Source organism: Gorilla gorilla, chromosome 5, assembly GCF_029281585.2.
Source record: "Gorilla gorilla gorilla isolate KB3781 chromosome 5, NHGRI_mGorGor1-v2.1_pri, whole genome shotgun sequence".
Classification (NCBI taxonomy): domain Eukaryota; kingdom Metazoa; phylum Chordata; class Mammalia; order Primates; family Hominidae; genus Gorilla; species Gorilla gorilla.
The window spans coordinates 166,298,173-166,325,573 of NC_073229.2; the positions used below are offsets into that span (position 1 = coordinate 166,298,173).

Below are 27,401 nucleotides of genomic sequence, written 5' to 3' on the forward strand. Positions count from 1 at the left end.
CAGGAACACTTCACTGAATTGACATTTGGAGAAATAAAAGAGTGAAAGGCATGCCTTGCACCATCTGGAAAAGAGTATTCTCCATAGAGGTTATAAAAGTCCCGAAGTAGAGGCTTGCTGGAAGGAGGAGTAAGTAGACTATTGTGACTGGAGTGGATGGGGCTTGGGAGTGATGGGATAAGGTCAAAGAATCTCTCATCCCTAAAGGAAATTCTTGTTCCCGATCCCTGTATCATGTATCTTTGTGACAAACCAGGAACACCTTATTCACTGTCGTCCTTTCCCTCTAGATTTTTCTAAACCTAATCCAGTTTCCTTTATTTAAAAATATAACAGAAACTCTCACCATATCATTCCCTAAAGTTGCAGCTCTGCTTTTCCAGCCTTATGGGTAAGCTTGAAATAGTTGTCTATAAGTTAGCTTTACGCCTTTATCTTGTAGAGCCTTTCAGCCCATGCAGTCTGGTTTTCATGCCCAGTATTTCACTGAAACTGCTCTCATCAGGCTTATGAAGAAATATTTTTATTGCTCAGGTGACACTTAACAATTTTAGTTATGAAACATGTACATATAAAAGCATATGTAATGTGCAGACAGTTTAAGGAATAATAAAATGAACACTAATATGCCTATCACATTTGATGTTATTAAACTTTTTAATTTTTGACAATCTGGTGGGTGTGAAATGGTAGTGTCTCATTGGAGCGAAATCTGCAATTCTCTGAGTCTTAATGAGGTTTAGCATCTTTTCATATGTTAATTAACCATTTGTGATTCGGTTTTGAAATACTTGTTTATTGCTTTTGCCCATTTATCTGTCACAGTCTTGTCGTAATGTTAGATGATAATCCTTTGTTATATGTGTTGTAAATATCTTCTCCCATTTCAGTTTGATTTTTCACTCTATGAAGACCTTTGATGTTCAGAAGTTCTTAATTTAAAAATGTTATCAATCATTGTATGAATCTCTTAGGACTTAACCTTCTGATTTTATAGGCTTTCATTTCTTTTTGTGTATTTGTTTGGGACTTTGGCTTTCTAAATCTGTAGATGGGTGTTTTTAATCAATTTTGGAAAATTTTCTCTACTATTATTTGTTCAAATATTGCTTATATTTCTATTCTCTCATAAAAGTTTGATTAGACATGTTTTGCACTTCTCCCATTTAACTTCCTTGTCTCTTGATTCTGTCATTTTTTTTAATCTCTTTGTCTTTCTGTGCTGAATTCTGTGTAATTTCTTGAGGTCTATCTTCACCTCCGTATATTTTATTGTTTAACCCTTTTATTGAATTTCTACTTTAATTTTTTATTTTAGTGTTCTCTTTTGGTTTTCATATTGGCCTGGCCATTTCTGATAGTTTCTTGTTACTGATATTTTTAACCACTCTATTTCTGTGAACACTTTAAATATATGGATTTATGTTTGCTGTTTGATAACATCTGTAGCTGCTATATTTGTGGGCCTGATTCTGCTTTTCAACAGAACACTGCTCTTGGTGACTTCTTTCCTTACAATTGTGGGCTAGTCGTGCTAGACCAGCACTCTCCAAACTGGAGTAGGCAAATAATTCCAAAGGAATCAATTTTCCAATTCTTGACTTCCATGTTTTCCTTCCAAAAACTGATCTTAACAAAGCTCCTGTGGTCAGGGTAGCAAAGTAGTATATAATATGCTGCTTATCTTTTCCTACATCCTGTTCACAATTGTCCTTCTCCCACTTTAATGAAGAACGGCATACTCTCACTCATCCTGAGTGCTTTTATGTTGTATTGCCTTGAAAGAGAAGGTGGAAAATCCTCCAGGGTGTCCAGACAAAAGAGACAGTTCAAATTACCCATGTTAGTGAAGCCTCCATTAATTAAGACATTGGATAGACCTTCCTATCTTTCCTGGTCTTACATTGAAGAAAACCAGCCAGAGCAAAGAATAAACCTTCATTCGGGAGTTCAAGACCGGCCTGACCAACATGAAGAAACCCTGTCTCTACTAAAAATACAAAATTAGCTGGGTGTGGTGGCGCATGCTTGTAATCCTAGCTACTTGGGAGGCTGAGGCAGGAGAATCACTTGAACCTGGGAGGCAGAAGTCGCAGTAAGCTGAGATCGTGCCATTGCACTCCAGCCTGGGCAGCAAGAGCGAAACTCCATCTCCAAAAAAAAAAAAAGCTAAGCATGAAAGGTTCCAAAAGAGCATTCTAATTTGAGGGAAAGGGGGTAGAACTTTGTATAAGGGGGATGCAGGGAGTCAACTGGAGTTGTATGTGGGGGATGCAGGGAGTCACCTGGAGTTTGTCTCTTCAGGAACAGTTGGTCAGTGGATCTCAGAAGAGGGAGGAGTTATTCTGCGATATTAGCAGCCATTGTTAGGTCATCTTGGATTTTATCAAGAGGGTGAGGAGGAACAGTTTGGGGCCAAGGTCATAAGCAAGAAGATGTGAGGAAGATTAGCTGTAGGGACAGGGACATGGAGGGACCACAGTGGGAAATCTCAGTCTTTCAGAGTCTCTTACATTTATACATATATCTGTTAAGGGTAATGCCTTATGTTAAAACCGGTCCTGTGTTGCAGTATTCTGAATTCTCAAAATGATAAAAATTTTCATGAGATGACCTTACTGCCTCATTCTGCATTCATTATTAAAGAATACCATTCTTGGGTTGAGAGCAAAACCAAGAACAAAGGAGAAATACTGAAGATGAAAGTACCTTGTTTCATCCAAACAAGCTCCTGCAAGGCTCTGCAGCTTATTGCTATTTTATAATTAGAATTTAGAAATAAAATGGGGACATGAGTTGACATTCGAACTGGAATATTGTATTTCTCTGAAAAAGTAACTCTTACTTGGCTGATTAGTTTGGTGTTAGCAACTGGCATTGCCATTAAACAGTGTGGTAGACATTCTCTTTAAACTAAATGAGCTAAAATCTTCGGCTCTGAGGTTTTTTGTTTTGTTTTATTCTTCTGGAAGTACATTTAAAACAACTTGGCCGAGCACGGTGGCTCATGCCTGTAATCCCAGCACTTTGGGAGGCCGAGGCAGGCAGATCACCCGAGGTCAGGAGTTCAAGATCAGCCTGGCCAATATGGTGAAACCCCATCTCTACTAAAAATACAGAAATTAGCTGGGTGTGGTGGTAGGTGCCTGTAATCCCAGCTACTGGGGAGGCTGAGGCAGGAGAATTGCTTGAACCTGGAGGTGGAGGTTGCAGTGAGCTGAGATCGTGCAATTGCACTCCAACCTGGGGAACAAGAGCAAGACTTCGTCTCAAAAAATAAGAAGAAGGAGAAGAAGGAGAAGAAGAAGAAGAAAATAAAGCAGCTGATGAGATTGAACCTTATTTGTTATTACTATTTTTTTTTTTCGCTGAGGGTTGTTGGAACAAGTATTTCAAGTTTTCCCAATCCTTTCTGCATCCTACAATAAATAAGAAGGCTCTGATTGAAAGAAGATGATGAATCTTTGTAATATCTTTTTGCATACATCACAGGAATTGAGAAAATGAGTAATGATGGGGTAACAAATCCTTTTTAATTTTTAAACAAATTTTAAAGTGGGCCTAATTTAATTGCCAGCTTAGAATTTATTTAAAATATTCGATGATAGGTGGTTATATGGTTTTTAGCCTATAACTCAGAAATAATTTAAAGAATTTGGTGATTTTGCTGTGTAGCATGGGAAAAACTGGGATTTGGGGGGATTGTTTTTTGTGAATTTAATTTATAAAAATAAAAAATAACAACAGAACCCCAATAGTCTACTCTTCCTCAATTATGGCAATAAATAATACATAAATATTTGATTTAATTCATAACAATGTAAAATTTCTGTTAAGTACTTTTTGTATTTTAAAACGTGATAAATATCAAGTTGCTATGATAGTTTAGTTTCAAAGATACAACTTTTAGATGTTAATATTTGATGTAGTATAGAAATCACATTTTTTATACCTGTTTAACCTTCTCATGAAAAGGTGTAGACATCAACATAAAAACATGTTAAGGGATACATTTCTATAATCTTAGAGCATATAATAATTTTATAAATTCCTAGAGCAAGGAAACTTATTTTTGTGAGAAAAAAATTCAAGAGTATTTTGCTAAACTACTTGCTGATTCATAAAAGCTCCATGGGCTATGTGCTACCCTCTGCCAGGAATCCTTCTGCATTCCTATTAATTTGACTAACTTACTGACTCAGTGCAGATTTTACTTCTTACAGATTATTTTTCATGACCTCTTAAAGATGATCTAGAAATTGTTCTTGTGTGCCCCTCATCACATGTGTTATAATATAAACATCTGTTTATCTTTCGATCTTGATTCTCCTGGAGGACAGGGATTATCTTTTTCTTTTTTTACCACCTGACACATAAATGGAATTTACAAATTCTTAATGAATGCCTCCTCTGTAAATATTACTAATAGTCCACTAAAATGTAAACTCTATGAGAACAAGAAGTATGTCGTGTGATGATCATTGAATGTCCACCTCCTAATATAGTATCTAAGACATGTTAGATAACCTGTAAAACTTACCTGTTGATTGAGTAAATAAACTATACAGTAATTCATAGCTTTTTTTTTAATGTTCTACCACAAATCAATGACAAAATAGAATGGAAACAATCCTAGTACTCTAACTCATTACCTTACTATGTTTATAATGAATTTTAGATTGAGTCGTAGGTCATATTATCATATGATTTACACCTTGTGCCCTATCGTTTCTAGTATTTGTATCATTTCCAAAAATGATTCACTTCTGGCCTTAATGGGAATTTTCTAGTGTTTTATCACTTTTTAAAATTACCTTAATATTCCTACATTTCAAAGTTGGTTGGTCTTTTGTTTTCTTTTTAAATCAGGAATGAATGTTGAAATAATGTATATCAAATTACTTTTGGCCGTCTGTGGAAATGTTAATAGGCTTATTGTTTATGTGTTTGAACTTTTTAATGTAAGTAGCAGCAAAATAGTAAATTCTCTCATATTTGAAACATCCCTCCATTTCTGGAAAGAATCCCATTAGTTTTTGCATTTTCTTTTAATTAAACTTTTTCTTTTGAAATAGTTGTAGGTCCATGTGCAGCACATGTAGTTGTAAGAAATATTGCAGAGAGATTCTGTGTACCCTTTACCCAATGTCCCCCAATGATAATATCTTGCAAAACTATAATAATGTACCATAACCAGAATATTGGCATTGGTACAATTCACTGGTTTATTCAGGCTTTGTCAGTTTTACATGTATTTGTGTGTGTGTGTATATTTAGTTCTAAACAGCTTTGTCAGGTGTACATTCCTGTACCCATTACCATAGTCAAGATAGAGAATAATTAAGAATTCCCCTTGTTGCCCTTTTATTAATATAGCCTGCCTTCTCCTTTTCGTTACCTCACCCCCATCCCCTGGTAGCCAGTAACTTGTCCATTTCTAAAGTTTTATCATTTCAAATGTTCTATTAAATGAAATCATATATAAGCTTTTGGGATTGGCTTTTTTCATTTGGCATAATCTCTGGAGATTTATCCAAGTTTATTCCTTTTTTAATGCTCAGTAGAATTTCACCGTATGTGTATACTACAGTGTAACAGTTTAATCATTGAAGACATTTAAGTGTTTTAAATTTGTGACAATTATGAATAAAGTGAATATAATCACGTATAGTTTTTGTGTGACCCTAGTTTCCATTTCCCTGGGATAAATGCCCACAAATTCAGTAGCTAGATCATATGGTAATTGCATGTTTAGTTTTATAAGAAGCTGTCAAACTGTTTTGCAGAGCATCTGTACCATTTTACACTCTTATTGGCAACACATAAGTGATAGAGTTTCTCTTCATTCTCACCAGCATTTTGTGTCACTATTTTTAATTAGTCATTCTTAATAGGTACAGTGATATCTCATTGTGGTTTTAGTTTTTATTTCCCTGATAGCTAATACAGTTGAAAACCTTTTCATGTGCTTATTTACCATATGGGTATCATCTTCAGTAAAACGTCTTCATGTTTTTGCTCATTATTTTTGAGTTTGAGAGTTCTTTTTTTTTTTTTTTTTTTTTATTGATCATTCTTGGGTGTTTCTCGCAGAGGGGGATTTGGTAGGGTTACAGGACAATAGTGGAGGGAAGGTCAGCAGATAAGCAAGTGAACAAAGTTCTCTGGTTTCCCTAGGCAGAGGACCCTGCGGCCTTCCACAGTGTTTGTGTCCCTGGGTACTTGAGATTAGGGAGTGGTGATGGCTCTTAACGAGCATGCTGCCTTCAAGCATCTGTTTAACAAAGCACATCTTGCACCGCCCTTAATCCATTCAACCCTGAGTGGATACAGCACATGTTTCAGAGAGCACAGGGTTGGGGGTAGGGTCACAGATCAACAGGATCCCAAGGCAGAAGAATTTTTTCTTAGTACAGAACAAAATGAAAAGTCTCCCATGTCTACCTCTTTCTACACAGACACGGCAACCATCCGATTTCTCAATCTTTTCCCCACCTTTCCCCCCTTTCCATTCCACAAAACCGCCATTGTCATCATGACCCGTTCTCAGTGAGCTGTTGGGTACACCTCCAAGCCGGGGTGGTGGCCGGGCAGAGGGGCTCCTCACTTCCCAGTAGGGGCGGCCGGGCAGAGGTGCCCCTCACCTCCCGGACGGGGTGGCTGGCCGGGCAGGGGGCTGACCCCCCCCCCACCTCCCTCCTGGTCGGGGCGGCTGGCCGGGCAGAGGGGCTCCTCACTTCCCAGTAGGGGCGGCCGGGCAGAGGCGCCCCTCACCTCCCGGATGGGGCGGCTGGTCAGGCGGGGGGCCGAACCCCCACCTCCCTCCCGGACAGGGCGGCAGGCTGGGCAGTGGGCTGACCCCCCCACCTCCCTCCCGGACGGGGCGGCTGGCCAGGCGGGGGGCTGACCCCCCACCTCCCTCCCGGACAGGGTGGCAGGCTGGGCGGTGGGCTGACCCCCCCACCTCCCTCCCGGACGGGGCGGCTGGCCGGGCTGAGGGGCTCCTCACTTCCCAGTAGGGGCGGCCGGGCAGAGGTGCCCCTCACCTCCCAGACGGGGCGGCTGGCCAGGCGGGGGGTTGACCCCCCCACCTCCCTTCCGGACGGGGTGGCTGGCCAGGCGGGGGGCTGACCCCCCCACCTCCCTCCCGGACAGAGCGGCTGGCCGGGCAGAGGGGCTCCTCACTTCCCAGTAGGGGCGGCCGGGCCGAGGCGCCCCTCACCTCTCGGACCGGGTGGCCGGCCAGGCGGGGGGCCGAACCCCCACCTCCCTCCCGGACAGGGCGGCAGGCTGGGCGGTGGGCTAACCCCCCCACCTCCCTTCCGGACGGGGCGGCTCGCCGGGCGGGGGGCTGGCCCCCCCACCTCCCCCGCGGACGGGGCGGCTGGCCGGGCGGGGGACTGACCCCCCCCCCACCTCCCTCCTGGACGGGTTGGCTGGCCGGGCGGGGGGCTGACCCCCCCACCTCCCTCCCGGACAGGGTGGCAGGCTGGGCGGTGGGCTGACCCCCCCACCTCCCTCCCGGACGGGGCGGCTGGCCGGGCTGAGGGGCTCCTCACTTCCCAGTAGGGGCGGCCGGGCAGAGGCGCCCCTCACCTCCCGGACGGGGCGGCTTGCTTGGCGGGGGGCTGACCCCCCCACCTCCCTCCCGGACGGGGCGGCTGGCCGGGCGGGGGGGGGCTCCTCACTTCCCAGTAGGGGCGGCCGGGCAGAGGTGCCCCTCACCTCCCGGACGGGGCGGCTGGCCAGGCGGGGGGTTGACCCCCCCACCTCCCTCCCGGACAGAGCGGCTGGCCGGGCAGAGGGGCTCCTCACTTCCCAGTAGGGGCGGCCGGGCAGAGGCGCCCCTCACCTCTCGGACTGGGTGGCCGGCCAGGCGGGGGGCCGAACCCCCACCTCCCTCCTGGACAGGGCGGCAGGCTGGGCGGTGGGCTAACCCCCCCACCTCCCTTCCGGACGGGGCGGCTCGCCGGGCGGGGGGCTGGCCCCCCCACCTCCCTCCCGGACGGAGCGGCTGGCCGGGCAGAGGGGCTCCTCACTTCCCATTAGGGGTGGCCGGGCAGAGGCGCCCCTCACCTCCCGGACAGGGTGGCTGGCCGGGCGGGGGGCTGATCCCTCCACCTCCCTCCCGGACGGGGTGGCTGGCCGGGTGGGGGGCTGACCCCCCCACCTCCCTCCCGGACGAGGTGGCTGCCGGGCGGAGACGCTCCTCACTTCCCAGACGGGGTGGCTGCTGGGCGGAGGGGCTCCTCACTTCTCAGACGGGGCGGTTGCCAGGCAGAGGGTCTCCTCACTTCTCAGACGGGGCGGCCGGGCAGAGACGCTCTTCACATCCCGGACTGGGCAGCAGGGCAGAGGTGCTCCTCACATCTCAGACCATGGGCGGCCGGGCAGAGAGGCTCCTCACTTCCCAGATGTGATGGCGGCTGGGAAGAGGCGCTCCTTGTTTCCTAGATGGGATGGCGGCCGGGCAGAGACGCTCCTCACTTTCCAGACTGGGCAGCCAGGCAGAGGGGCTCCTCACATCCCGGACGATGGGCGGCCAGGCGGAGACGCTCCTCACTTCCCAGACGGGGCGGCAGCCGGGCAGAGGCTGCAATCTCGGCACTTTGGGAGGCCAAGGCAGGCGGCTGGGAGGTGGTTGTAGCGGGCCAAGATCACGCCACTGCACTCCAGCCTGGGCACCATTGAGCACTGAGTTAACCAGACTCTGTCTGCAATCCCGGCACCTCGGGAGGCCGAGGCTGGCTGATCACTCGCGGTTAGGAGCTGGAGACCAGCCCAGCCAACACAGCGAAACCCCGTCTCCACCAAAAAAATACGAAAACCAGTCAGGCGGGGCGGTGCACGCCTGCAATCGCAGGCACTCGGCAGGCTGAGGCAGGAGAATCAGGCAGGGAGGTTGCAGTGAGCTGAGATGGCAGCAGTACCGTCCAGCTTCGGCTCGGCATCAGAGGGAGACCGTGGAAAGAGGGGAGAGGGGAGAGGGGAGAGGGGAGAGGGGAGAGGGGAGAGGGGAGAGGGAGCTTTTTTGCATTTTTAGTAGAGGCGGGGTTTCACCGTGTTAGCCAGGATGTTCTCGATCTCCTGACCTCGTGATCCGCCCGCCTCGGCCTCCCAAAGGGCTGGGACTACAGGCATGAGCCACCACGCCCGGCCGAGCAGCCGCCATCTTATGGATGGTGGGGACTAAGGCCAAGCTGGGCAAGGAGAACTCCGGACACAGACTGTGGAGCTGACTGCGGGGAGGCCTGAGTCCCGCCACAGCCACTTCCCATCAACCAGCCCCTCCCCTCTCTGGGGATGTTGGACCGGCACTCTTACCATTTCTAGACTTCTAGGGGGTCCTGGCTCTTGGCTGTGGGTCTCCCAATACCTGCAGGTCAAAGGGCCTCAGAGGCTGGGCCTCTATGAGCAGAGAACACAGAGCAGTGAACAAGAGATCGAGAGTTCTTAATATATTATAGTTATGTTATCATTTTGAGATTTTTAGTAACAGCGTTACTCTGATTTCTTAGATATTGTTGAGAAAATTACTACTTTTCCTCAAATGTGAGTTGGATTAAAAAGGCAAGCAGATTTACCGCTTTCTTTAGATTTAAAAAAATCATTGATACAGCAGAACTTTGTGCTTTTTTATATTTCTCAATTTCTTCCATTAGAAAAATATTTTCCTCTTGAGCCATTCTTGATATAGTAGTTTTCTAGAATATCTTTCATTTCTACTGTATTTTGAAATTTATTAGCTAGAGTTAAGCATTCATCCTAGTTAGTAATAAATGTAAATTAAAGTGGAATAACAATTTTTGACTGTAAAAATATGACTCAGTACAAATGAGTACTCGTTCAGATCCTTGCTGACATGGCTGTGTGATTGGTACAAAGTTTGGAAAGCATTTTGGCAAAATGTAGAGTATCTAATTCAGTAATTCCAGTTTGGGGAAACGTGTTCAGGAAATAACTATACATTTAGTAAGACCTTTATGCAGAATTTCCTGAATGATTATTTATACATTTATGATAAGCTCAAAATAACCTAAAATATATATCATTATGGAAATGGCTAAGTAAATTATGTTATATCCACTGCATAGAAAGTAATGTAATTGTTTAAACATCACAAAGCATCTTTTATAACATGAGGGAAGGTTTATATGAAAGTGTGGAATACGGAATTATTATACAAGCAGTTCCATATGTCTGTCTGAAGAAATCTTTGTCTTCAGTGACCCCTCATGATTTGAGTTCTGAATCACCTTTTGTAGTTTTAATCAAATTAATTTCATTTTGTTACTAGAACATTAGGCACTTGGTTGTCTCCAAGCCTGTTAACATTCTACTTTCTCTGCCTTGACACCTCTTCTCTTCCCCACCACACTCACTAGATTTTTATCCTTTGGGTACTAGCTTGAAAGTCACTTTCTCTGGGAGGCCTTTTCTTAAGTCTCCTAGTTTTAAGGTGTTTCTTTTTGTTCTTTATGCCTTGGTGTAGCTTTACCGTAATTGCTTTTTCATTTGCTTGTCTTTCTTCTAGACTGTAAACTGAGGAAGGCTTACACTGTGCTACCAGTTTTTATTCATTTACTCTGCCTGGTAGTGCTAGGCCACTAGAGATATTTACATAATAAAGAACAGGTGCTCAAAAAGTGTTAGCCAAATTGACCTGAATTTTAAGGCAGTTGTGGTCCCTAGAGGGAAGTATGGCCATACAGTTGTCACCTAATAAGGCAGACAAGTAGCATTCCTGTAGCTGATTGGCATTCTAACAGTGCTTTCTTTCAGGATGTCTGCCTCACAGTCTTTCTGGTCCTTCTGTTACTAAGTGATAGAACCAAGACCCGAATAAACAAAGTCAGATTAAAAAAAAACGGTTGAATGAAAAATTGTTGGTAGTAGCTAGTAATTAGAGAACCAGTTACTGAGTGAGCCACAGAGTAACTGAGGGGAAAGGGACTAGTACAATCCATGGCAAAAGAAAAAGGCAAAAAAGCCAGTGAAAAAGTCTCGGAGATTCCCCTAAGTGGAGAGTGGAAAATGAAGGAGATGCTTTCTGTTAATACTGTGTCTCTGAGCTCCATCTGTTTATTTTTCTTTAATGAAGCTGGAAAATATTTGAATCTTTACTAAAAGTGGGCACTGTTAGATAAATATTTTGATTCTGCCAGGTTTGGTGCTGTAGATAAAGCTAAACTCAGAACTTTCCCCTTCCTTTTTCAGTTTGCCGTGAGTAACTAAATGTATAAAATTTCAAGTTTCAATTTTTAAAGCTTCCTCTAGGGGGTGACATTGTAAAGTTAATAAACTTCCAGTTAAAGTATATACACAGTCTCAAGAGTCTTCATTTGTTGATATCATCATCAGAAAATTAAATACAGTACAGTTGTTCAGGAAGCTGTAAGTATATATGAAGTTATTTCAGTTCTGAGATGTTACAGGACATACCAGTAGAAAATGTTAATTTAGTGTAAATGCTAAATAACAATGGATTTCTTTATTGATAGATGGTAAACTACATGGATATTAGCATTAACAATCACTTGCTTATGCCTGTACTCCTAGCACTTTGGGAGGCCCAGGTGGGCAGATCACGAGGTCAGAAGTTCAAGACCAGCCTGGCCAATATGGTGAAACCCTGTCTACTAAAAATACAAAAATTAGCCGGGCGTGGTAGCGTTTACCTGTAGTCCCAGCTACTCAGGAGGCTGAGGCAGAAGAATCGCTTGAACCCAGGAGGCAGAGGTGGCAGTGAGCCGAGATTGCGCCACTGCACTCCAGCCTGGTGACAGAGCGAGACTCCGTCTCAAAAAAATGATAATAATCATAACTTGCCTCTTACTATTTTTTGTTGGGTCAATCACATAGAAATTGGATTTTAAATTCATTCAGACAAGTTTAACTAAACCAATAAAGAGAAGCAGTTCCTTTCAGTCTTTGCTGGTTCCTGAATGATAAACTAGAGTCTATAGTCTTATTGCTTGATTACTTACTTTTTTTTATTAATAAGCTTTCTCAGGGTACTTTACTGTAGCAGTGACAATAAACACACAGAATGTTGGACTACTGATTTATCCGTTAGCCTTCCATTCCTCTTAAGTTTGTTTTTGTGAACATATATGCAAACAGGAGTTTTATTTTGTAAAAATTATTTCTTTCCTTTTTGAGTAATGTCAACTCATTTTACATCTCTTTAGAAAAAACCGTAAAGTTGAAGGGGCTGTGGGGTCAGATAACACATTCTTAACTTTCATTTCTTTTTTGGCATTCATACAGGTTTAAGCATCTTTGATAAGGTTTGTCTTCTATGACAATTATATTTGGTTGTTCAAAGTGGAAGCTTATATACTCTTGAACAGTCAAGGTATATATATAGTAGATTTCAATAACCATGCTTGATATAAGTTCCTACTTTCACTGAAATTCTTCATTGGGCTGTTACATTTACGTTTTTTTATGTTTTTTTATATTTATTTTTCTGTGGCTTGTCAGATTTTTGTGTTTTTACTATTTTGGGTTTTTTTTTTTTTTTACCTCAATTTATTATTGTTTCTACTTGGTGACCCTTAACAAGTCTTGGAGGAGCAATTCTTTGTTGTCAGGGCTGCCCAGTACCTTTCAGGATATTACTGTTTTAAATGGTAGTAGTACCCCCAGACATTGCATTTTAAAATAGAAGTTAAAAAAAAAAAAAAAAAAGCCTCCACACTTTTGCAGCTCCCCCGAGAGGCAATATAATTGAAAATCTAAATACCTATCAGTATGGAAAGTTTATATTATGTAACTGTTAAAGATATATGGAATTACATTTATTACAAAAGCTGCCATAGCCCACAGCATAATGTAAAAATGAAGGGTGCAAACAAATTACATGTTGCAATGTATATAACATTTGTGGTTATATATAATTTTATATGTGTATATGAAGAGAGGCATCTTGCTGGATGCAGGGTAAGACTCTGGAGCCACACTGCCTGAGTCAAGTCCTAACCTATCATTTATGGCCTGCATGACCTTATGAGTTTCAGGTTTTTTATTAATATACTCAGTATAATAATAAGATCAACTTCACAAAATTTTTTGGTGGATTAATCAATTTTTCTATTTTTATATGACTAAATGAATACATGATCCATGGCGATTACTCATTTAATATTAGTTATTATCAAGTTATTACTCCAGTTCAGTGGGATCTTATCAATAGTATATTGCTGGATCTTATGTTTTTATCCATTATAACAACCTCTACCTTTTAATTGCAATGTTTAAAACATTTATAATTAATGTAATGAGTATGTTTGGGTTTAAGTCTTGCTATTGGTTTTCTATGTCTCATTTGTTGTTTGTTTCTTCTTTCTCCTTTTTCTGCCTTTTTGATAATCGAAGTTCTTTTAGAATTCTATCATACCTCCACTGTGAAGTTACTAGATATTCCTCTTTTTTTTTTTTAGTGGTTGCTCTAGAATGCTTACAATAGCTTATCATAATCTACTGTCTCATAATATACCACCTAATATTTAAGGAAAGATCTTTACTGTCTTTTCCCCTCTCATGTCCTTTGCCTATAGTTGTCATACATTGTATTTATACGTATACCATAAACCTTATATATTTTTTAACTATTCTCTTTTAAAGAAATTTATAAAATGTAAAAATAAAAATTTTTATATTTTGCGACATAAATATCATTTTCAGTACTCATCAAGATCCAAGTTTTAAATCTGGTATTGGTTGGGCATGGTGGCTCATGCCTGTAATCTCAGCACTTTGGGAGGCCGAGGTGGGTGGATCACATGAGCTCAGGAGTTCGAGACCAGCCTAGGCAACATGGTGAAACCCTGTCTCTACCAAAAATACAAAAAGAAATTACCCAGACATGGTGTCCTGCACCTGTAGCCTCAGCTACTTGGGAGGCTGAGGTGGAAGAACCATCTGCGCCCAGGAAGTGGAGGTTGCAGTGAGCTGAGATTGTGCCACTGCACTCCAACCTGGGCAACAGAACGAGACCCCATCTCAAAAATTATATAAACTACTTTGGGTAGTTTATATTGCAATGTTCCAGAGTTTACTAATCTTTTCTTTTTTGGTGTCTATACTATTAATCCTATCCACTGAATTTTTCATTTCAGGTATTAGTAGTAGTAGTAGTAGTAGTAGTATTTTGAGACAAAGTCTTGCTCTGTTGCCAGGCTGGAATGCAGTGATGCAATCTCAGCTCACTGCAACTTCTGCCTCCTGGGTTCAAGCAATTTTCCTGCCGCAGCCTCCTGAGTAGCTGGGACTACAGGCGCCTGCCACGACACCCAGCTAATTTTTTGTATTTTTAGTAGAGACAGGGTTTCACCGTGTTGGCCAGGATGGTCTCGATCTCCTGACCTCATGATCCACCCACCTCAGCCTCCCAAAGTGCTGGGATTACAGGCGTGAGCCACCGTGCCCGGCCGATATATATTTTACCTCTAGAAGTTTCATTTGGATTCGTTTGTGTATGTTCCATTTCTCCTTTCTATTCATGGTTTTCTTTAAATGCTTTCTATAGTTCTCTAGTATGTTAATGTCATTATCTCCTGTTTTTATTATTTTGTCATTGTTTGATCTGCTCATACTGTTGGCTTATATTTTTTCTTCTAATGGATCACATTTTCCTATCTGTTGGCCTCTTCAGTAATTTTTGACTGGCAGTAGGACATTGTGAATTTTACATTCTTGAATGTCTGGAGTTTGTCGTCTTTCTTTGAAGGGATTCAATCTGGCCAACAAGTAATTTGGAGTTCAGTTTGATTCTTTTGTGTATTGTTTTTTTGTTTGTTTTTAGCTTTTCAGGGTAGGTCTAAAGTAGCCTTTGCTCTAGGGAGAGTTTAACACCACTACGAAAGTATGCCCATCTTGGATTCTCTACTGAATACCCAGGGTAACATATAGAACTCCTCACTCTCTCTGGTTGGAGCTTGAATGCGTTCTAACCCTGTGTGTGCATTGGGAACATTCAACTTACTGAACAGGTTTTGTTCATTCTTTGGCCTTGAGGAGCTTCCCCCTGCACACCATATGTTAGTATTCAGCTGAGTCTCCAGGTTACCCTTATTCAGATTTCTGGGTTTTTTCCTGCATAGCTCCCTTTTCTTTAGACCTCTGCCCCTTAATGTACAACTGCCTCAGTCTCCCTGAATTCACTCCAGTGTGTTTTTTCAACTCAAGAGGACTGTTTTCTGCTTGGGACTCCTCTTCCTGGGCCTTAGTTTGGCATGTGCCTCCGGGCAGAATGCTGGGCTGATCATTGGTGCCACCTCATTTGTTTCCTTTCTCCAGGTATCATGGTCTTCCTCTATCTCTGTTGTCTGAAAACTTGTTACATATATTTTGTTCAGATTTTTTCTGTTTACAGTGGGATGATAACCGTAGTTACTTCATCAAGGCCAGAAGTAGAATCTGTGTTCTCATTTTAATAATCAAATCATCACTTAGTGATCGCTATGTGTCAGCACAATAATATCAGAATCCCAGTGATTATCTTTTTATTCTTTGGACAATGAAAAAGCCAGATATTCTTACCCTATACTTTGATTTTCATTACATCATTTAATAGGAAGTCAGGAGTGGCTTTTTCTTAAAATTGTTGTTATGACAGGAGTTCCAAAAGTATTTATTTAATGAAGGGATGAGTGAAGTAAGTATTCTTTATTAGCAGGCATTCATTCATGCTTCCTTCCTTCCCCATCCCCTCTTTTTTTTTGGGTCAAATAGTGTGCCTAAATTATTTAATTTGGAAAGTAGTTAGATATATTTTGTACAAAAACTGTGTAATAATCTTTGACACAGAAATCCCTTCACAAAGGATAATACTAACCATATAGAAAAGATCTGCAATATATTTAGGAATAGAATAACATTCAGTTCTATTTTTTGGAATAAAATTTGCTTTTGTGTATCAATATGTATTCTATTGAGTGCCACATTTTTTAACCTATCAAAGTCTCACTCCTCACAGTTGCTTTTATATCTTTTTGCGTGTGTTTTTATCATGCGTATTTCATAGTTTTATGTTCTTATGGATAAGCAAGGATGTATTAGAATGTTAATGTTCAAATTCTAAGGAACTTTGGATTACATATACCTTCAGAATTAGTAAATGTTTGTTTTCTAAATGTCTCACATTAAATTAAAGTCAAGTTGGAAAGTATTTAATCCTTTTGCAAATATGCCTCATTACTCATCATCAAATAATATTTATTCATAAAAATAAACACATTTCCTTGATGAAATAAATCAAATATATTTTCTTATAGATGATTTTAGCTAAATGTTTATTTGTTCTGTTTTTGTAGGTATTTTCCATGTTAGACATTAATTTTTCATCATATTGCTGCTGCTAGAATGAATTGCTTGTCTCAGAGTTCTTTATGAAAGAGATCCTTTTTTCATCCCTGTGGCAAAAAGATGTTTTAGTGTACTTAAACTGAGTTTTCTTAAGTGAATTCAAGGAATTTTCCTTTTTATTAATAGTAGAAAATGTATCTTATGGTAAATTTTTTGTACTTAAGAATTCTTTGCAATGTAAGATATTTAGAAATATAAAAGCCAGGCCAATTTTTGTCCTAAATCTTTTAATGCTGAGAGGATCCAATTCTTCAATTAAAGATATTACCATATAATAATGTCCTTGTAATTGCAAAGACTACATATGCACACAAACGAAGAAAAAAATGAATGTAGGCCAGGCTAATTAAACTATATTATAATTACACTGTGTTTAACTATTAGTTATCTGGATTAGGTTAACTTCTAAAGGACAAGAAGTGAATATTTTGTTTATATTTGTATGTGCTGCATTAATTATCTGCATGTTTACTTAATGGTTACATCCTGAGATGGCTGTCACTAAAGCCAAGGGCAGTCTTAGGAATCAACCTTACTTCTCTACTGTCTAAGTTGTTCCCTATATTTCTTCCCAAAATTGATCTATCAAGTAGCTAACTCTGCTCCATGAATGGTAGGCCTCACATTGTGTTCACTACTATGGTTAAAAAGAGAGAAAGACCTGTGGGGAGATGACACTGTCGGTACCATCCTTCAAATTATTATTTTATCATATTGGCCAGTGTACATTTAGATCATGAATAATTACCTGATGTGTATGTATGTTTGGGTAAGTTGGTTGTCTTAGAGATTAAGGTGTGTTTGAAATAGTCATTTGGGATGTTGGGAAAGCAAGTATCAAGCCCATTTGAGACTGATAATTATGATATTTGTAATGATGACAATCTGTCATCAATTTCTGCTGCTTGGATGCAGATATAGAGAAAGAAGATAGTTGGGTTTATGTATGAGTATGCTTTTGCCACAGGGATGTAATAAAAAATTTAGAGGTAGAAGGAGATAGTAAAATAAAGTTCTTAAAATGTAACATCAAAGCTAGTTGCAGAGGGAAGTTAAAGGGGAGAAGACTGATCATAATGAAGAAGTAGTAAGAAGCCAGGGAACTGGAAACCTGTAGTAATGTGCATAGTTGAATGTTGGAAGAAGAGGAGATTATGTTTAGAGAGTGGGCGCTTGATGTATTGATTTTGGCAGTAGTTTGAGGTGGCAGTTTAGTTATAGAATGACCACTGAGTGAAAGAGAGCACATAAAATTGTTGGAGGTCAGGGGTCAATAAGAATTGAGAACATGGGCTGTGTTTACACTTGAATTCGATTTACTTGCTTATTGCAGAAAATCCAAAATAACAATGGCTAAGTAAAGTAAGGATTTACTCTTTCATGTAAAGAAAGTCTGATGTTGGCAGTACCCTATGTTAGTATACCAATTCCATTAAGTCATCAGGGACCCCAGCTGATTCCAGTTTCAAATTTACCAGCCAGCACACTTCCAAGGTTGCTTTGTAGCCCAAGATAGGTACTAGGGCTTCAGTCATCTAGTACTTATATTCTAGGTAGTAGGGAGGAGAAAAGGGAGAGGGTCTGCAAGATCTTTCCCTGCTGTCATTCCCCCTTTTATGGAGACATTGCAACAGTCTTTCCTAACTATTTCTGGGAATATAATATTAGTCTTGGTTACATGGCCATATTTTGCTTTGGAGAATACTGGGAAATGTACTCTTTTGGCTAGGTATGTTACAACTCCTTAGTAATAATATAGCAGCTTGCCAGTCCTAAAGAGGTATGTGAGAAATTTTTTTTTTAAGTTACTAAAGAAGCCTGCAAATACAATGATTTCTTCAAGTGACAACTGCTTTTAGTTAAGACAGAGAAGGAGAAGGAATTAGAAAATGTAGAGGAGTATGCTGATGAAAAGCAGTGGCTCCACGAGATTTTGGTAGAAGGCATGGGGGTGTGGGGAAGAGGCATGGGCTAGGTTGGGGCAAGAAAACATAGTTCATAATTGAGAGGCGTGAGGATGCCATAAAGCAGCAAGTCTCAACCTTTTGATCACCTATCCATATGAGTTAGAAAAAACATTGAATACAAATCTGCAATATGTTATGTAAATTATTTATGAATTACATTTACATATTGATGTTCTAATACTGTATTATAAGAGATATATAAAATAGAAATTTTTAAAGAGTTAGATAAAATATCAATAGAAATGCTAATATTTTATTTTCCATACTCTAGCCAATTGTTTTGCCAATCCCTGGGATCATATGGGTCTCAAAGGCCTAGCTAACTTCAGTATAGCGTAGGGTGTTGGCTCTCTTAGGGGAATATGAGCCACCTGGCGTGGAACTGATCCTACTTTCTGCTAGAAGCATCCTCTTAAAAATAAGAGAAAAGATACCTAATATTCTTTGGGAAATTTTGGCAATACAGTAAGATACAGTAAGCTTAAATTTGAGGAGGAAAGAGCATATTAAGATTTATAGATATTACCTTGTAAGGAGATAACATTTGATCTGAGATCAAATTAGCATCCCTTTGTATGTCAAAGTGATCTTCAGTGCTAGTTAGTGTGCAGTGAAAGCAAAGTGCACTACGCTGGTAGTGCAGTATATCTCGGTTACACTTTTGGAACTCTTTTTTTTTTCTCCTTAATACCTAGATGGATCGAATTCTTAAAATTGATATGTGGTTATGAATACATTATTAAATTAAACTTCAAGCTCTGTAATATGAGATAGCCCTCAAAGCCTAAGCACTAAAAAGCAGTTCCTCTGGACAAAACCATTAAAATTAAAAACACACAGATATGATAAATAGGTAACTTTTTCATGTGTATATTAATTTTTAAAGAGAATTTTTGACATGTGACCATAATTGAATCGGTAATTCTGAGAGTAACAGATATTCAACTTTGTTATAAAGCTCTAGTAAATTAAACAACGGTAGACCCATAGAATAACACAGCAGGGTAGGCAGTATACAGAGTTGGGCCCTATTATCCCATGGAAACTTAATATATTATAATGAATGATAAAAATGACATTTAAATCAGTAGGACAGAATGAGCTATTCTTTCATTCACGTGTTTGTCTATTCAGAAAATGTTTATCAAGGGCCAACCACTGTCCTAGATGCCAGGGATACATCAGCAAACCAAATAGACTAATATCCTTGTCATCATGGAGTGTAAATTCTAGTTAGGGTACAGACAGGATAAATACATAGAAGATTCCCTTTGGTGGGGGAACGTTATATCTCTACTTCACACTGTATAAAGAATTGTTACAAGTCAATTTATTTAATAGCAAACCAATTTGGCAGAAGATTATTTTATTTTGATAGCTATCCTTAATTCATAAAGGAGAATATGGAGCTATTCAGTAAATATCTAACAGTTTTTTAGTGGTTAGGAAAATATAAAATCAAACAGTGTTTTTAGTCTTCAGATTGATAGGAATGTAAGTTTAATAAGTTTTTTGTGAGTTTAGGCAAAATGAGTGCTTGTATATGTTGTGGATACAATGGTGTATTGATACTTTTGTTTTGGGGGGCAGCTTAACCGTAGGTCTCAAAGTGAAACAGGCACAGAGACTATGACCCGGGAATCTCACCTCTTGGTTCCCCTGGGAACTCTCTTGCATTATGCCTAAGGAGGTATTTTGCAATTCAGGAGTTTTACTATCAATCTTCATTCAAAAACTTCGTTGCATTTTGTTGTTGCATTTGTGCACAACAGTTGTAATGAAAATTTGAGAGCTACCTAAATGTGCTTTTGTTAGCATGATGCATTCATGCTGTAGAACATTAGCACTGACACAGATCTCTAGGACATATTGTTGAATGTAAGGGGTAAATTACAGACATTGTATGTATACATCAGTGGTAACAGCAGTTACCACCAGAACTGTTCACAGTTCTTATCACTGGGAAAGCTACTGAAATTGTGGTGACAGCTATTTAGGTTTAGCCTTATCTCAGTTGTTTTTATTAACTTTTTAAAGAGAAGGTATATTTATTCAAAGAGAGAGTATATGTAAAATTACTATAGCAATTCTTTCTATAAACCTCAGTTCAAGTCTCATTTCCCACTATCCAAGCCCATTTTGAATATTTTGTCAGTATCACTTATTTGGCACTTGGCAGGTGCTCTTGTACATATGGTTGTTTGCTGTGTGCTCTGTCTTACCAATTAAATTATAGGTGCCTTTGACAGCTTAGGACATACCTAGTCCTCTTTTTTTTTTTTTTTTAACATAATACCAAAAGAGAAGGCCTTATTTGATAAAAAAATTTATCATGAATGTCTTGCATTCTTTGGATAATATTTTTGTGCTTTTTAGGTTTATAATTTCCATAGTAAATCAGTTTTATTTCTAAATTTACTTGAATTTTAAATTATTTATTAGCAATTATATTTTAAACACTCATAAACATGGATGTTTAAAAATGAAATTGTTCAAATTATCTTACTTTTCTTTCTAGGTCGTTTATACGCAATGCAGACTGGAATGAAGATCGATAGTAAAACTCCTGAATGTCGCAAATTTTTATCAAAGTTAATGGATCAGTTAGAAGCTGTAAGTTAAACACTGATCATTTATTTTCTGGTTATGGTTAAAATACCATTTTATTCATTTGCGTGTCTGTGTTGTCATTTTAGTTCTTTCCCTTGGCAACAATCAAACAAAGCCATTTTACCTGAGGAAAAACTAGAAATAATTTCTTTTCATTTATTTGCTGTATATTTCCAGAGGGGTTATGAGTGTTAATTAAAGTATGTTCAAGTATCTTTGCATATGCCATCATATCTTGTTCCACATTATTATAGATGGCCTTTGGCTCATCCTTTTATAAGTGAAAAACCCCTCCTTTTTTTTTTTTTTTTAAGTTGAGACAGGGTCTCACTCTCACCCAGGCTGGAGTGCATCGCAGTGGCGTGATCTCTCGGCTTGCTGCAACCCCCACCTCCCAGGTTTAAGCAATTCTCTTACGTCAGCCTCCCACGTAGCTAGGACTACAGGCACACGCTAAAGGCGCCCGGCTAGTTTTTTTGTATATTTGGTAGAGATGGAGTTTGACCATGCCAGGCCGGTCTCAAACTCCTGACCTCAAGTTATACACTCACCTCAGCCTCCCAAAGTGCTGGGATTACAGGCATGAGCCACCATGCCCAGCCATGAAAAACCCTTTCTAACCTTCCCTTGCAGTCACGTGGGTGATTAATTTGGGAATCTTAATATTTCTTATAATAATGAAATAATGGGCTGTGTATTTAGTGAAAGGAACAATGAAGGAAATGATGCCAATTACTTATCCTTTCTTCCTCCCTCTCTGGGGTCCCAGGGCAAGATATTCTTATGGTTTAGGAATCCTTCCCTCCTAGCAGGAATGTCGTAGGTGACTAATTAGTCACCTTCTTGAACCTAATATAACTTCACAGATCACTGTAGAGGTACTTTTGGAGAAGTGCCTATTGGATTGGATGTCAGTGCATAAAGAAGGCAGTGCCAACCTTAGTAGTCACACTTAGTAATGAGGACTCTGTCCTGTAACTCCTGGACCCAGCCATACCTGGTTTTTCCTTTAACAAAGTCAGGGTACACTCATTAATTCATCTCCTCCAAGACTGTTAACATTAATAGTCGTGATTTACTTTTTATTTGCTTATTTAGATATCCAACCTCAGGAGAATTAGAAACCTATTCTATCAGTTGTATTATTTTGCTTAGAGAAAATTTAGACAAATAAAAACCAAAATGAAAACACACTAGTCAGCCCAGAGCTTTTTATTGTTTTCATTGTTTTTATGTATTGTTAGGAGGTTACGATTCAAACAAGACTTATGTGAAGACAGAACTTCCTACCTAGTTGTATAAAGCAGCCATGGGCAGTAGTGTTCTCTCTCACTTGGTGTGGCTGTCTGGCTTACTGACTCCTGTCGTCTGCTACTGTTAACTACCCAAAATCAGCCTCATGGCAGCACTGAGGAAATTCAGCTGTTCTGGAGCCTATCTGGCCTTCCATTTCTACAGCTGCTTCTATAGATACAAGATAAATTTGAGTACTCTCTTTCTAGGGAATGGGTTGGGGTAGAAGGGAGAATGTTTCTCACACATAGCAGTATATTTGTAAAATCCAACTCTAGCATTTTGTATAGTATAATGTCTCTTTATTAACTTCACTGTATAGCAGTAGTAGCTCAGATAATAGTTCTTGGGTGAGACAAAATTCAAATGTTTTCTGAAGTGTAAAACCACATTTATAAAGGGACTCATCAGGAATTTATCACTATCTGCATTAAATGACAGGTAGGATAAATGTATTCCATGGTAAGGGCACACTATGGTGTTTGTATTACAGTTTTAAAACTTCAAGTATATTATGTTTTTGCTGTCAGGTATTTTCTGATGAAGATGAGATGAAGTGGCCTACTCTCACTAAAATTATTCTACAATGAAATCTGCCTTTACAAATGATTTTGCAGTTTGGATACACAAATTACTGTTATCTGTGGGGATTTTTTTTTTCTTTTTTCTGTTCTTGTTCAGGATAAACATAGATAAAATTTCCTTAAATTTCAGCATTAAATCTCTTCTGGACCATAAGTTATTCTGTTTAATTATGAAAGTATTACTTTGCTGATTTTATGAAAAATCCTGGGGCTTCTTTTAATTTAATTTTTTACTTTATAACATCTTTGAAAAAAGCAGTTTTTAATTAACTAGTGTGATGCTCAGATCTGATACTCCAGAGAGTTATTTTATTCCTGTATTGTAGTCTGAGTAAAAATTAGGAACTTTTTTTAAATGCTTTGAATTATTGTGTCTGTAGAAAAGGGCTAAAAATTTACAGATAGAAGTTGCATTGATTGCAGGTATATATTTGTCTAATTTTTAAAAGCTTCCATAATTTGATTCTGAGTTTGTCATCTTATACCTTACTTTGAATTAGATCTTTTTTGTTTTTCACACTATGTGCTCTGAGAGATATCATTATCATCATCATTATTATTATTATTATTATTATTATTTCGAGACAGAGTCTCGCTCATTCGCCCAGGCTGGAGTGCAGTGGTGCGATCTCAGCCCACTGCAAGCTCCTCCTCCCAGGTTCATGCCATTCTCCTGCCTCAGCCTCCCGAGTAGCTGGGACTACAGCTGCCCGCCACCATGCCCAGCTAATTTCTTTTTGTATTTTTAGTAGAGACGGGGTTTCACCGTGTTAGCCAGGATGGTCTCGATCTCCTGACCTCGTGATCCACCCGCCTCGGCCTCTCAAAGTACTGGGATTACAAGTGTGAGCCACTGTGCCCGGCTGAGAGATATTATTTTACGACATGATGAACCTTCTAGTCTTATTTTTTTTAGATTTGACAGAAATTGAAATGGGAATAAATTAAAATTTTAAGTTATATATGCCTAGAAATTATTTTCTAATTCTATTTTTAGGTTAACTTATAGTTTGGGTAATAAAACACGATTTTGAAATATTTGATGCGTCCTTCACATGGATAATTGGATATATTATCTTTTTATGCTTGGTTATTTTGATTGTTAGAGCTAAATTATATTTTCAGTTTATCATAAGTGTGTTTCTTCAAAGTTGTAAGCATTGGATTTTGTTTTAAATGCATTGGGCTGAGGCATAGCAGCTCTTTTTGCAAGATTTCATTGATAACATCTTTTATTGAAATGAATGTAAAATAATTTACTTAAAATGATTATTAGAATTGTTTGTAATTAAGTCAACACTTCTAAGAGTCCAAAATCATAAGCTATGTATCTGATTTATTTTAGCTAAAGAAGCAGTTGGGTGATAATGAAGCTATTACTCAAGAAATAGTGGGTTGTGCCCATTTGGAGAATTATGCTTTGAAAATGTTTTTGTATGCAGACAATGAAGATCGTGCTGGACGATTTCACAAGTAAGTAAAGAGAAAAATAAAAATTATTTTATTAATTTTGTAACTGTATAACCAAAATTAACTAGTTTTCTCTGGAACACTTTCTAACCTGCTGATTGATTTAGGTTTTTTTAGAAAAAATTATCAAACCTCACGGTGATTTTAGGTTACAAATTCTGGCCTTTCTCTTATAAGAAAATGGCTGAAAGAAGAAATACCCAGGGCAGATTTATTTACTTAGTAAATATGCTCTACTTAGCTATTTTTTAACATTTAGTAAAATCTGAGTTGATTTTAGCCAAAATCACAGCCCCGCCTGATGATTTTGATTTTGAAGGTACCCACCCCAGTCAATTCAAATGATTTATCAGTATAATATTTACATTTAAAGAAATACATTATGGTTTGATATGGAGTCAGATAATACTATAGTTACATTTTTGTAAAGTCAAAAACATACAAAAAATCTTGCCGTAGTGCATTTACTTGTAATGTGAGTCTTGTTACTTTCTCATAGTAACAGATTAGAAAACCATTTTTGTTATTTTCTTGAAATCTGATTTTATTTAAAACGTGAATTTCAGAGTGCTTTTATAAAGATAGGAATTTTTTTTCTTATAGCTAAATGACAAAACTACATTTTAATGTGTTTCATATTTAAACTAGACCAGCTCTCTTTTCTCTTCCAGAAACATGATCAAGTCCTTCTATACTGCAAGTCTTTTGATAGATGTCATAACAGTATTTGGAGAACTCACTGATGAAGTGAGTGTACATTCTTTATTGTCTTGTTAGCTGAAGATCAGTAATGTTTCTGTTTATCAATATTGTTATTGCATTGTTTATTTACAGCAGAATGTTTGTCAGAAATTAATGCAAGCAAAAAATGTAATTTTGCATTTTTTATTAGCCATTTTTAAAAAGTAAATTATTTCCAATAATATATTTTAATTTTGTACTAAGTTCCCTATTTTTATTTTTGTATTTGTTTTTTGAGACAGGATATTGCTCTGTTGCCCAGGCTGGAGTGCAGTGGTGTGATCTCAGCTCACTGCAGCCTCAGCCTGTCCGGGCTCAAGCAATTCTCCTGCCTCAGCCTCCTGAGTATCTGGGACTACAGGCACAAGGCACCATAGCTGGCTAATTTTGTATTTTTTTGTAGAGACGTGGTTTTACCAAGCTGGTGTCGAACTCTTGAGCTCAAGCAATCTTGCCTGCCTCAGCCTCCCAAAGTGCTGGAATTACAGGTGTGAACCCCATTGCACCTGGCCTGTAATAAGTTCTTTAAATCCAGCATGTATTTTACACTTCAGCATATGTGCGATTACTGTATTGGACAGCACAGGTTTAGAGTTTGATCTTACTAAGTATTAACATATTACTAATCCTGTATGTTGTTAAGTTTTTACACTGTAATTTGTTGAACATACTTGAGGTAGAATCTTTTTTTTTTTTTTTTTGAGATGGAATTTTGCTCTTGTTGCCCAGGCTGGAGTGCAATGGCGCAGTCTTGGTTCACTGCAACCTCCGCCTCCCAGGTTCAAGCGATTCTCCTGCCTCAGTCTCCCTAGTAGCTGGGATTACAGGCGGATGCCACGACACCCAGCTAATTTTTGTATTTTTACTAGAGACGGGGTTTCACCATGTTGGTCAGGCTGGTTTTGAACTCCTGACCTCAGGTAATCCGCCCACCTTGGCCTCCCAAAGTGCTGGGATTACAGGCATGAGCCAACGCACTGGGACTGGAGGTAGAATCTTTTTATGACTTTTTTTCTGTTTAATTTCTAGTCAGCATTATTGTTAATGGTTTGTTTCCCTTGTAAAATGCATATAAGACTTAATATTTTATAACATACTTCCTGTTCATTCTATCTATTTGATTCCCATCATGATTTACCATAAGGTAAGCAAAGCACATAACCTTTGTATACATGGGCAAATGGGGCTAAATGACAAATTTACTACTTTAAGTTCAGTATCATTTTCATCATAACAGGCTTTACCATTCATGTGGAGAATTTATTTTCTGAGAGGGAATATATTAATCTAGAAAAAGGAAGAGTTATAAATGAGATTGATACATATGTGTTATATGAGTGATTTGAACACTATGGGCAATGTTTTTTTTGTGATTAAACTTTTTTTTCAAAATGATGAGTAGCTCTTAGTAAAGTCCCAAACAAAACAGAGTACAATCACTGTATAAGGCATTTTTGTAAAAGATTGTATAGCAAAACTGCAAAAAGTTTTTTTTTGTTTATATTCAAAATGAAGTTACTCTCTAAGCTTGATGAGTACAAGCAGGGGTTTTGCCAGCATGAAAGTTGTACAGGACATTTCAAAGTTGTGACAAATGAAGGACTTTTTTTTTTTTGTGAGACTTGAGTCTCTCGCTCTGTCACCAGACTGGAGTGCAGTGGCATAATCTTGGCTCACTGCAACCTCTACCTCCTGGGTTCAAGCGATTCCTCTGCCTCAGCCTCCCAAGTAGCTGGGCCTACAGGTGTGCACCACCACACCTGGCTAATTTTTTGTATTTTAGCGGAGACGGGGTTTCACTGCGTTGGCCAGGATGATCTCAATCTCCTGACCTCGTGATCCACCTGCCTCGGCCTCCCAAAGTGCTGGGATTACAGGCATGAGCTACCAAGTCCAGCCAGGACACTTTTTTTGTAATGTGACTGTCCCTTTAATTTCAAAACATGGAGTAATTTTTGCCCTTGCCCGCACACTGCCAGTAGCATTTCCCAGTAATTGAGCTAACCAGAAACCACCTGAGATATTTCAAAACAGCCCTACCCTAGGGTATGGGGCAATGCCCATTTAGAGCCACTGCTCTCAGATATTTTAAACTCTTATACAGAGTCATATAAAGGAGAACTGATACCCGGAGTGTGAAAACCTGAACTATTACTCAATGGGTATTACCTTTTTATATTCTGATGGCCTTATGGATCCACCTTTTTAACTCCCTTTTACCTCATCTCCTGTTATTAATGATCCAAATTTTCTTTTCTTCTCTGTTTTACTAGTGTGAGGCACTGTGCTAAATACTTGGGGATACAGAGGTAATATAAACATGACATGTTGGAAAGCTTTGAGTGGTTCAGTAGAACTTTGGAGA

General features: G+C 39.4%; 1 protein-coding gene across 1 annotated transcript in view; it reads left to right on the forward strand.

The window, feature by feature from the left end:
* Window positions 1-27,401, forward strand: part of VTA1 (vesicle trafficking 1) — a 76,943-nt gene that overhangs the window by 1,597 nt on the left and 47,945 nt on the right. Inside the window, exons 2-4 of the mRNA XM_004044765.5 lie at window positions 20,857-20,951; window positions 24,171-24,298; window positions 24,967-25,042. Of these exons, the coding sequence (XP_004044813.1) occupies window positions 20,857-20,951; window positions 24,171-24,298; window positions 24,967-25,042 (299 nt within the window). The remainder of the gene's footprint in view (window positions 1-20,856; window positions 20,952-24,170; window positions 24,299-24,966; window positions 25,043-27,401) is intronic.